Source organism: Rhinoderma darwinii, chromosome 1 (assembly GCF_050947455.1).
Source record: "Rhinoderma darwinii isolate aRhiDar2 chromosome 1, aRhiDar2.hap1, whole genome shotgun sequence".
NCBI lineage: Eukaryota > Metazoa > Chordata > Amphibia > Anura > Rhinodermatidae > Rhinoderma > Rhinoderma darwinii.
The window spans coordinates 426,503,812-426,517,504 of NC_134687.1; the positions used below are offsets into that span (position 1 = coordinate 426,503,812).

General features: G+C 36.2%; 1 protein-coding gene across 1 annotated transcript in view; it reads left to right on the plus strand.

Annotated features, from left to right (window-relative positions):
* The first annotated feature begins 9,011 nt into the window (after positions 1–9,011).
* Positions 9,012–13,693, plus strand: part of TBX5 (T-box transcription factor 5) — an 86,733-nt gene continuing 82,051 nt past the window's right edge. The window contains exon 1 of the mRNA XM_075853542.1: positions 9,012–9,106. Within this exon, the coding sequence (XP_075709657.1) occupies positions 9,015–9,106 (92 nt within the window). The 5' untranslated portion in view covers positions 9,012–9,014. The remainder of the gene's footprint in view (positions 9,107–13,693) is intronic.

Consider the following 13,693-nt stretch of genomic DNA (forward strand, 5'->3'; position numbering starts at 1 on the left):
CTTTGAGAAATATACACACACACACACACATACACACACATGTGTATATATATATGTATGTATATATATATATATATATATATATATATATATATATATATATAAATATACATATATATATATATATATATATATATATATATATATATATATATATATATATATATATATATATATACACACACACACACACTGTATTATTCTTGTATATAGAGTGCAGCCAGGCTTTTTGTGTCCCTGCATAATCCGTCTTCTCTGGTGATTTGCAGGCCTACACAAACCTTTTCAATGTGGGAATATGTGGGTGTATGTAGAATACTTGCGATTCAATGCAGGGCCCCTAATAAGCTGAATCGGTGTAATAACCTCAATCACATGTAAAGCAGAATGCACTTATTATAGAGGATTAGACTTTATGAACTACATCCCCACTGCATCTCCCCCAAACATACCTAATGTATTCCATAACCTATGACAAGCATCCATTTATTTCCTATTCCGACTGCTGGCTATCAACTTGGATTTCACTTTAACCAGAAAAACAACTTTTTTTTTTTCTCTGGTAAACCATTTTAATTAAGTGTAGCAAAGGGCTTTTCTGCCCTAGACTAGGGGGACATGGGATCTGAGTAAATTAACTCGTTCGGGGAAATTACATTTGGAATCAGAACAGGACTAGCCTGGTATTATGTGTGCAAGAGCCAGGAGGGGAATAATTGTAGGAATGTAGAATAGATTACAGCCTATGCCGCAGAGAGAAAATGTCCTATATGTATATATATTGTGTGTATACGGAGAGAATGTGACAGGTATGAGGAGGGAGAGAGGTGTGTAGATGTGGTTAAATCACCCACCTGGGCTCTCACTTCTCCTGCTTACAATGTGAAGATCTCATTTTTGTTTTACATTAACGGTCTAAAATCTTAATCCAGGTGTTGACTAAGTGTTTATCCACTCTGCCCCATGGGAGCTTGGACTGGAAGCAAGGAAATCTAATGGATTCTAGACGAGATTGCATTTGCAGGCTGCTATTTAAGAAGCGAACAGAAAATAATTGAGTCTCCTTTACCAGCAAATATAGATGTATCTATCTATCTATCTATCTATCTATCTATCTATCTATCTATCTATCTATCTATCTATCTATCTATCTATCTATCTATCTATCTATCTATCTATCTATCTATTATCTATCTATCTGTCTATCTATTATCTATCTCAATGCTGGTACTCTGCTCCGGAGGTTCATGTGCTGCAGTTTGAAATCCCAATTTCTGGCTTGTGAATTGAACTCACCAGCGAACACCAGAGCTGTATCGGTGTTATTGAGGGTAGTCCACGCATAGAAAAATGATACAACATCAGTTCCCCACAAAGTTGGTGTTTTCACTTACTGACATGAAGTTTTCGTTTTGTATTATTTGGATATTGTGTGAAAATTGTGGCCAAAGCAACATGACATTTCATAGGGACAACATCAGCAGAGTGCACATTTGTATCATGTATATACACACAAACACGCACACACACACATATATATATATAAATATATATGTAAATATATATATTTTTTTATATATATATATGTATATATATATATATATATATATATATATATATATATATATATATATATATACACATATTCCAGAGAATAACATCGATGGCAACAGAGTATGATGATATAACGGCTTCTGCATTTAGTCCTTGTGACGAAAGTAACAATGTAAGCAGCAGTAATAAAAGAATAAATACATACATAAGGAAAGCTATACTATAACATTACATTGTTAGAATAGGAGACACAGCTATCCTCTCTATCTATAGAAACGCACACACACATTTTATATATATATATATATATATATATATATATATATATATATATATATATATATATATATATATATATATATATATATATATATACATATATATTGTGAACAGAGATGTAGATCCCACGTGTTACTAAAGAGTATTTGAGATGCCCGTTGCTGAGTAATGAATCTATGGTGCAGTAAATGAAGGAAATGCCTTCTCACCCTTCCATTCTTCCCTCACATGATTTCATTGTTACATGTGCTCCATCATTTCTCTAAGACCAATCAGTAAATCTTCGTGGCTAAGCTTGGTGACTCCTCTTTCATAGTGCAGACAATCTGGCAGCCCAAGTCAAGTTAATGTCAGAATTAGAACAACTAATGTCTTGACATTCCCAATGTTGCCAACTGAAATATCAAAGAACGAGGGAGAGTGTGAAGGTTAAGGGGCAATCAAATAGGGACAAGAATAGCTGGATATTAAGATATGGTTTCTATGCCAGAGATAGGTAATGGAGAGAAAGACAGAGAATTGGAGAGTTGATTCATACCCAATTCCATGGAGATCCCGTGAATTTTAACGCTACTCTGCAGAATGACTCGGAATGTCATAGGCTACAGCAGAATTCAGGCTATTGTGTTGGGTTTTTTGTACTTTTTTTTTATTAAGAGGTGGATAATTGAGGTTGGGCTGTAAGTCTCTTCATGGGTCTCAGCCAAATGAAAAAAAAAAAAGGAAAAAATAATAAATGAAACAAATGAGTTGTGGCTTTTGTCACATAAAAACTGATGTGGATGATTGCTGCCAAAGCAAGGGTATAGAAATCTTTAAAAATGTGTGTGTGTGTGTGTGTGTGTGTGTGTATGTGTGTGTGTGTGTGTGTGTGTGTGTGTGTGTGTGTGTGTGTGTGTGTGTGTGTGGATAGATAGATAGATAGATAGATAGATAGATAGATAGATAGATAGATAGATAGATAGATAGATAGATAGATAGATAGATAGATAGATAGATAGATAGATAGATAGATAGATAGATAGATTTAATAAAACATGTATTTTATTTTTCTGTCTGTGTGTCTTCCATTTTTCTATTTAGTCTATATAAAACCATAACAAAATAACATCATGCAACGGATAACTCATTAGTCAAACTAGAGAAAATAAACAGATGAGGGCTAAATGTGGGTGAATATTGTAGGCTGGGGATGCGCTGTGGCTCATCACGGGTTAATCTCGAGCTTATCTAGGCAGAAGCAATGGACTAGTCTTTATCAGAGTAAATAATTAGTCAGTGAAAGAGAAAAGGTTCAGGCAGGTTATCATTGGCTATATATAGATGTGGCATGGAAGGTGTCATCTTATTCATTTGACGTGCCATTTTGTGCAAGTAGTAAAATAAAAAACATATCAGACTTTTCATCCGCCTTCTCCCTCTTATATACGAAACCATCCTGGTAAGATCTAATTGTAGCAGAACCTTTGTTAAAAAAAAATAATATACTCTACAGAGATAAGACTGGCATAGTGTGAAGGCTAGCTGGACACTGCACATCTCTGCACCAGGCATGCCCAGCAGCAGACAAGGGTACATGTGGTGACGTCACTGAGCCCTGGAGGTGCACTGTCTGCTCCCTCAGACAAACCCTCTGTATGCTCTAGTTTCACCAGCCATAAACAACAATATTTCATTTTTTCTACAGGCATCTGAAAGTTGACTGTACTTCTTCTGTCCTAACTTTTTCTCAGTCAAGGAGGAGGATTTCATTGCTACTAGCCGTATCAAGAAGCCAAGACCCCAGGGCATTAATATTGCTACTATTGTGCCACTCATCTGGATCATTTGCGCCACTTTATTAACGGTAAGAGCAAAGAAGTCGCTTACAACAAGTTCAAGCCTTAGTATCTTGAATACAATATGCTGATCTGTGCCATGTATGTTGTACAATTATTGTCTCATGTTCTTAGACATTACATATATGCATATATATATATATATATATATATATATATATATATATATATGTCCGTGATCATAGGGATTTATATTTCATGAGAGAAGTGTTTATCTTGCACTATAATTTTGGTTGAGGATAGTTCTAGGGAGATGTTACCTTTGCCAATAACAGCAGAGAGGCCTTTCCTGTGTATTTTTGAGTAGAGATGTGCTTACTCCACTGCTGTCAGTGTGAGGGATGGAAGGGAAGTGTTCACCTGAAACCCCCTCTCAATAAATAAATAGCACACGCCGCCATGTAAATCGATCATGTCATTTAGCTGAACTGCACAACAGTATTATTAGTATTACTTTGGGTTTAGTCTTAAGTTTTATGATTACTGGTTAATAAACGCTCTTAGATTTATCTTAAAAGTGTAATATATGACAGTGAGATGCGAAAAAATGTATGTACTCAACTAAAGTCCTTGTGTCTTGTGACACTAAAGTCACCAGACGAATGGCGGTGACATTGGGATGGAATTATTGGGTTTAAACTGAATATAAGGAGTGGTGTCCAGCATGGAAAGTGAGTTAAGAGGATGTGTTAATTCAATATATAGTTTGTATAGTATGACAACGATGATAGGAAAAGAGAAAGAAAGGAGGAAAGAAAGAAAGAAAGAAAGAAAGAAAGAAAGAAAGAAAGAAAGAAAGAAAGAAAGAAAGAAAGAAAGAAAGAAAAGGAAAGAGAGAAAAAGAAAAGTAAAAAGAAAGAAAGAAAGAAGGAAGGAAAGAAGGGAAGACCCATATTAAGAAGAGGACAGCAGGAAGAAAGAGGGGGAAGGAGGAGAGAGAAATATCCAGATAAAACCAATCTCCTTTGCAGTATGACGGTTTGATTATTTTATTATAGCCGGACCTGCTGCTTTGTATACATTGTACCATCAAGTTAAATAGTTGGAGCATTCCAAGGACTGAGGACTCTATTTTTACATCTTTTGATGTCTCGTGCTGCAGCTCCAGTTGTGGTGAGGGAGGCAGAGATACTTTGGAAAGTCACAATCTCATTACTAATGAAAGACATAGCCTAGTTAAGACACTTCAGATCGTCAGGAGGAAGAATTGTCCTGTGCATGTATTGTTGGGGAGATGCTGCACTGCAATTACAAGCGGCAGTAAAGGGGTTAAACCAGGCAGGGGTTAGGGGGAGACTGTCTACAGATGGCATGCAATGAAGGGTGATCACAGGCTGGGAAATAAGGTTATGGAGATATACGCGAGACAGAGAGGTCTGGTATAGGTGAGTATGAGTGAGAGATCCAGTGAGTGTGAGTGAGACAGTAGTAGTAAGTGTGACTGCGGTGCACGTTAGGCGCTGGTTGGGCAGTGTCTACACACTTGCACTGCTCCCACTCTCTCCCCTCCTCCCCATCAATACACTACACTGTGTGCAATAGAACAGCTTGTATTTCTCTGTGTATTCAGCGCACACTGCCCTCCAGAGAGAGATCCAGAGACACACAGAGGAGAGGAAAGGATAGACATACAGAGACAGGCACACAGTATAGATCGTGCTCAGACATCATCCTCATCATCCTCATCATCACAAGGCTGCCCTTCCTGTAACCCTAAAGCCACAGCGGTGTCCCCATCTCTAGCTAGAAGAAGACTGTGCTGCAGCCTTCATGCCGGCGATAAGACGCGCTCCAGGATTTATCTCCCCTCTGACAATCTGAGTGTTCACAGGGAAGGATCCTGTGTCTGGGAATGAGATCCCCACTCCTGCTCCAGCCACACAGCAAATCTAGCACGGGGTGAGCTGAGGAAGACGCTGCTGCCCCTGTGATCACATTATTGCTCCATACTAGAAGATAAGGGCTGTGCATGCATTCCAGTACAAGAAGCCAGCCTTCACCATCTTTACTGCACGAGCTCAGACACTCAGCAAATTAGAATCTGAAGGAATAAACAAGGGCCTTCCAACCGACAAAGGATCCCAGGTACCGTGCTTCCCAAAATTCTACCCCAAGCCCCTCTGTGGGGCTCTCTACTGTGTGCTGAGGGAGATCAATCCACAAAACCTAGTCATCTGGATTGTACTTATTATTATTATTATTATTATTATTATTATTATTATTACTACATACTACTACTTTTACTACTATAGAATCCCCATAATCATTACTATAACATTACTAGTACTATCACTAGTATTACTATTAATATTATCTATTTTATACTAGAAGGTAGACTTGTATTTTTGTTACAGGTCACACTAAACAATATTCTTCCATGACTCACATGGGTATTATAAAAATAATAGTATGAAAGTCAGAAAATACTAATAAATGTAATACATGTGACATTTACTGCAATAATATCTTCATATGCAAGGGCTTATTATCATCAATTAGATTAATGTTTACAGGTGCTTACTCCAAAGGGTAAATTAACTTTATGGAAAGAAGGGAAATTAGGATTTATTATCTCTATCACTTCAAGGTAGAGGGAGTAAAACAATGTCATGGTTGACCCTAGTAATACAAAACAATAATCCCAGTGCATTGAGAAGTTGCCTGGACGCTGTGCACAGTACAAAATGATATTAGAACTACAGCGTAAAGTTTTGTAACTCATTTTCCTCTAACTGCTATATAGATAATGGCTTCCCTATACAACTAATATTTACATCATGGATTTAATCTATATATATATATGTATATATATATACACACACACACACACACACACACACACACACACACACACACACACACACACACACACACACACACACACACACACACACACCAGGTAAAGTTGGTGAAAAAAATAAGTGGACTTTATTCAGCTATCTGCAACGATTCAGCCCAACTCGCTGGGGCCTTTCTCTCTCTCTCTCTCTATTTATTTTATTTTTTTCATGGGGTATTTCTATTTGAACCCACTTCCGTAGACAGAAAGTGTCTACTATCAGGAATGCCAGTTATCTGGTCACTTGCTCCTTGCTAGTAATGTCAGTCAGATAGTTTGGAGTTAATTAGGAAGAGTGAAGTCAGTGTACATGTAAATACAGTAAAAAAGATAAATAAAAAAAAATCACTTCCCATAGTGACTGCATGCAGCATTCACAGGATAATTATTTTTTTGTATATTCACAGGACAATAGTATAAATAATAAATACAATAATTGTGATATATATATATATATATATATATATATATATATAATGCGAGTGTGTTCCCAGTTTGAATTTATTTGCTGTATAAAATGTGTTTGCCTCAGCTTGTGTCTTGTACTTGCAGTAAAGCAGTTATTGAAAATACATGATGTATGCTATAAGGAATATTTACATTTCTGCAAACTGTATACTAAAGTGTGTATTTACATAGAGCACGTTCTGGACATACACACCAGTGCATCCAAATGAATTAATAGAATATTGTAATTTTATACTATTTTATAACACCTAACTTTAAAGGGAATAAGAGTACACATAAAGATGAATAACTAGATAGACATTCCAGTTTACACATTGTAAAGGACAGTCATTTATATGAATGAAGAACCTGTAGAAATGTGTTAACTAATAAATGGAGTAATGGGATGGCTAGTAACACAGATAGTGCCTCCTACTCCCTTTAGAAGCCAGCTTTGTAACGTGTAGACACAGGCACTGATATCACACACATATTACGACCTACATTTGCTTGAAGCACAGGGTCCCTGTGTAATATGGCGGACACCGATGAGGGATATGGGATGCCTGATACTCCAGTGGAACCAGACCCCAAGGAGCTGCAGTGTGATCCTAAGCAGGACAGCCAGCTAGGGGCCAGCAGCAAGACCCCCACCTCCCCACAAGCGGCCTTTACTCAGCAGGTAAGCAGCCAGGTCGCTTCTAGAAGTCCGAAGAAAGACATAGTGTAAAATATGAAATTTAAGAAAAGGACTAATAGTCCAGAATATGAAACTTAAGAAGTAGGCTTATAGACATGTATGCAGCCATGTGTAAAAGTAACTACACAATAACATAAAGGCAGATCATATGGGAAAGTAGCAGCCATTTTCATAAAACTAGTTTACATACAGGAAGAGAGAACTATATATACTACCCTGCAGCGATCTAATGTACTTGCATGGCTCTATGTATTTTGTACCAGCCTGTGTATGTATACTGACAATGTAACATATAGTTCTCTATAAAATAAATATAAACAATTGGAAATAACAAACGTCACATTAACAATGACTCACGTATTAAATATCAAGCTTATTTATTAGTGTTGATATTTTCTATAAAAATTGTCACACGTGTATGGGGGAATAGATAGATAGATAGATAGATAGATAGATAGATAGATAGATAGATAGATAGATAGATAGATAGATAGATAGACAGATAGATATGAGATAGATAGATAGATAGATAGATAGATAGATAGATAGATAGATAGATAGATAGATAGATAGATAGATAGATAGATAGATAGATAGATAGATAGATAGATAGATAAATTTTATATATATATATATATATATATATATATACATATATATAAAAATATATAATAGATAGATGATAAATAGATGGACATTATATATATGTATATATATATATATATATATATATATATATATATATTAGATGATTGATTTATAGAGATATAGATGATAGATAGATAGATAGATAGATAGATAGATGATAGATGATAACTAGATAGGTTTTGTTTATAAATATTTATATATATATATATATATATAATAGATGATAAATACGTAGATCATATATATATATATATATATATATATATATATATATATATATATATATATATGTATATATATATATATATATATATATATATATATATATTAGATAGATCGATTCATAGATAGATAGATAGATAAATAGATAGATGATAGATAGATAGATAAATAGATAGATAGATAGATAGATAGATAGATAGATAGATAGATAGATAGATAGATAGATAGATAGATAGATAGATAATATCGTGTACAGTCACACTAGAAAATGACTTGTCTTTGTGTGTATGTATATCTGTACTATAGGTTTGTGTATAGCCCATAGGGGCTACTATTTATTACTGCGATATTTGGTGTTGGATACAATGTGTGTAATCATTTGTTTTACATAACATTCTACGTATAGAAATCCTCACGATTCAGTAATAGACTCAGGAGCCTAACAAATGAGTATGAAGTGATAAACATGTTGCTCTGTGCCCAGGGAATGGAAGGCATTAAGGTGTTCCTGCACGAACGGGAGTTATGGATGAAGTTTCATGAAGTAGGCACGGAGATGATAATCACCAAGGCCGGAAGGTAAGGACACCAGACATTGTCACTATGTGCTGAAGATGTCGGTAAGTTTTTTTTATCCTCTGATGTGTTTGCTAATCCTTTTTTAGCCCCAAAGTCCTAGACAATTATTTTATTAAATAAACTGGTTGTCAGATTACTAAACTTAAATATGTCACTACATTAGAGAAAGATGCTGGTATAGGGAAAAGGAGATGTAAATTAGGGGGCACTAAACTGCACAGGAGTCAGTACACACGGAGAAAGATGGAGAAATGGAAAAAATAATAATGTATAATATAACAATGGACCCAGATACGTGACAACACTCATGTATACCTATATTGTGCCAATGGGAATTAACACAAGGACCTGAAAAGATACAGAGGATACAAATGGGAAATGAAGATAGAAGTAAAAGGTGGCGGAAGACACAGCCATCCCCAGCTAGTTGTTCAAAATCACCGGAGTATTTCTTCCCAGTGCACTGGATTGAATCAAAGAGTCTGGGGAAACGGTCTGGCAGATCCTCAGGATTTCCTAGTACAATCTTTATAGAGACATTTCATTGTTAGTAAATTATACATGTATTTTGTGGAGGTGTGTGATGAATATCACACATTAATGATGACTTGCGCGCGCCTGTGTGTGTGTGTGTGTGTTTGTATATATATATATATATATATATATATATATATATATATGTACATATGTTTAGTATATGTGTGTGTGTGTGTGTGTGTGTGTGTGTACGTATATGACAAGTGGTTAATGCAAGCCCCTGTACATACTACTATAAAACAGACTATGTGTATAATAGCAGAAACGTCCAGGTGATGAATAGTCAGGCGGATCCAGTTTCCCCCCGAGCAGGGGAATAAATAGCTTTTACTGCACTTTTGTTTAAAAGATAAAATAGCAAAATCGCCTTTATTAAACTGTGCCAGGAATAGGAGCGACACAGTCACATGTGTACACAGCACCGAGGCGCCTTTCTCCAGGAGGAAGGGGATATATATAATCTACAAACAATATTATATTCTAGGCTTCCTGTACAGTACGACGAAATTAAAAAAAAAATGATGTCATTTATGCTACACAGCCCATAGTCACAATCATCTTTACTATGGTTCTGGTTCTGGTCGGATTATAATGGCAACAAGTTTTCAAAGAATTGTAAATACCAAACACAAAATAAACAGCTATCACTATTGTAAATAATAATAATAATAATAATAATAATAGTCCTAACAACAACAACAACAACAACAACAACAACAACAACAACAATAATAATAATAATTAATTAACATTATTATTATTACGTTTAATACATTTACTTTATTAAGCTTTTTCTATAATTTTTAGAATAGTAACATGTAACTAAATCCCTATACATATTGAGTCGGGAGCTTATATAGTGCTTGTGAGGACATGGTCTCATTAAAAATTGTGTAGAAAATAGAAAGCAGTGTACAGTACACATACACGCACACACGCACACACGGAACAAGAGATACGGGAAGCTTTCTCTATATTTCTACCTCTGATGACTGATATGTTACAAGTTAAAGTTGAACGATGGCTTCTTGGTCGGATAGGATATTAACAACTAGTGCACAATATTCCAGCAGTGAAAGAGTTTGGGGTGAAGTGACATTTGAATGTGAGATGCATCTTTAATATAAATTAGGTAGAAGATAATACAAATGTGCAATAATCCTACCAGAAAACCCGCGTCTAACATGCCCAGTGCTGAACATATCCTCGTATCGACAACAAGAACACAAACGATCATATTCAGCGCCCACAAAACAAACTTCCTAAACTTTTATATCCATTACAGCCTACAGCAAGTGGGTGTTCTAAAATGTTCGGGGAAAGTGTCTATCTATCTATCTATCTATCTATCTATCTATCTATCTATCTATCTATCTATCTATCTATCTATCTATCTATCTATCTATCTATCTATCTATCTATCTATCTATCTATCTATATCTATCTATCTATCTATCTATCTATCTATCTATCTATCTATCTATCTATCTATCTATCTATCTATCTATCTATCTATCTATCTATCTATCTATCTATCTATCTATCTATCTATCTATCTATCTATCTATCTATCTATCTCATTATTTATTTATTATATATTTATTTAAATAATAATAATAATAAAAATACAGACATCTCCTAAATATCAATTTTTAAACATTGTAGCGCCAGGCTAGAAAATCGACAGCTCTTACTATGGCTATAAGGATTTGTTCCTCATTTGTACTGTTGACTTGAGGTTCCCTGCCACTCCATAGTCCTCCTTCACACTCACTATTTTTCCAGCGTTTTTAAACGCTAGTAAGAAAAACAAGGCATGAATTTCAAGGGTTTTTCATGTAGATTTTTTTTTTACAAGTCTTTAAAAACGCTGAATAGTTTGTGTGTTAAGGAGGTCTAAGGGCATGACCACACATGGCGGAATTCCTCCGCAACTGTCCGCATCAATGCCGCACCTAATCCGGGTTGCGGATTACGGCTGCGGATCTGCACAAAATGTGCAGAAAATTGATGCGGACTAGCTGCTGCGGACTGCGGGAAAAGTGCTTCCCTTCTCCCTATCAGTGCAGGATAGAGAGAAGGGACAGCACTTTCCCTAGTGAAAGTAAAAGAAATTCATACTTACCGCCCGTTGTCTTTATGACGCGTCCCTCCTTCGGCATCCAGCCCGACCTCCCTGGATGACGCGCCAGTCCATGTGACCGCTGCAGCCTGTGCTTGGCCTGTGATTGGCTGCAGCCGTCACTTACACTGAAACGTCATCCTGGGAGGCCGGACTGGAGACAGAAACAGGGAGTTCTCGGTAAGTACGAACTTCATTTTTTTTTACAGATACATGTATATTGGGATCGGTAGTCACTGTCCCGGGTGCAGAAACAGTTACTGCCGATCGCTTAACTCTTTCAGCACCCTGGACAGTGACTATTTACTGACGTCTCCTAGCAACGCTCCCGTCATTACGGGAGCCCCATTGACTTCCTCAGTCTGGCTGTAGACCTAGAAATACATAGGTCCAGCCAGAATGAAGAAATGTCAAGTAAAAAAAGCAAGACGCATCCGCAGCACACATGACATGTGCATGACAGCTGCGGACTTCATTGCGGAACTTTGAATCTCCATTGAAGTCAATGGAGAAATTCCGCCATGAGTCCGCCACTGCTCCGCAACAGACAGAGCATGCTGCGGACACCAAATTCCGCTCCGCAGCCTATGCTCCGCAGCGGAATTGTACGCATCGTGTAAACGAACACTGCTAAATTAAAGTGAAAGTCAATGTAGAAACGGCTCCGCTGCGGATTAACGCTGCGGAGTGTCCGCAGCGGAATTTAAGTGCAATTCCGCCATGTGTGAACCCGCCCTTAGTGGTGGCACTGATACAGACCATAATGCTTAGAATCAAATTTCATGACATGTTACTCAAAGAATTACTAGGGAACCTCAAGTCAACAGTACATATAGGGAACAAATATTCAAAGCATTTTTTTTTCTAATTTAGAAACATTTTTAAACTTTATTTTTTTGGAATGGTTTAAAAATCCTATACGAAAGCCCATATCCAAAGCATGTTGCGTTTAAAAAAAAAAAAAAAAAGCCACTCACCCCAAAAACGCCATAAAGATGGCACAAACCAAAATGCTGCGTTTGTAGACATTTCAACATTTCACTATAGACTTTAAAGTAACATCTGGCTGCAGCGTTTTTTTTTTTTTTAAACCTCTTATTGGAAACTTTCTAATGAGTGCTCTCTATTGGGTGTAGATGTAGTATAAGGCTAGATTCACACACAGTGTTTTGCTGCATTTTTCGTGGTGTTTGTGTTGGTGTTTTTTACAGCGTTGTTTTTTTTTTTTAGGTTAAAAATAATGCAGCCAGATGTTACTTTAGAGTCTATAGGGAAATATTGAAAAGTTTACAGACACAGTGTTTTGGATTAAGTGACATTTTTTTTTTCAAAATGCAGTATGCGTTGGGTATGTAGTTTTTTTTTCATAGACCTCTCTATAAGAATTGAAAAACACCAGAAAAAAAATGTTAGAAATGTTTAAAAATCAAAAACACCAGCAAAAACGCTTGTAAAAAAATGCCATGAAAATGCCTGGCAAATTTTACAAGAGTTTAAAATTGCTGAAAAAATAGGGTATGCGAAGCAGGCCAAACACTTGTGAAGCTGTATTGAAATACTTTGCTAAAAAAAACCATGACAAAATAATTTCCACAATCGCTGCCTCTATAGACTGTAAACATTTATACACATATTTCAGGTGATTATAAAATAATAACTGCACCATGGTAAGAAGGTGCATTTCCTGTATGATCTAAGGAAAAGTCATGCCACTTAAGAATAGTCCCCCCCCCCCCCATACATTTCCAGGCAGCCTTTATCAATCCTGTGACTGGATACATTATATCTTCCTATAATTGGTGTTTACCAAACTCTCATAACTGCACAGATGGAACAGCTCCAGCTATAAATTCAGCACCAGTTTTATCACAGAAGGGGGAATTCTACTGAGAGAAAATGGATTATTGGGGAATGAGGAATCATATTGT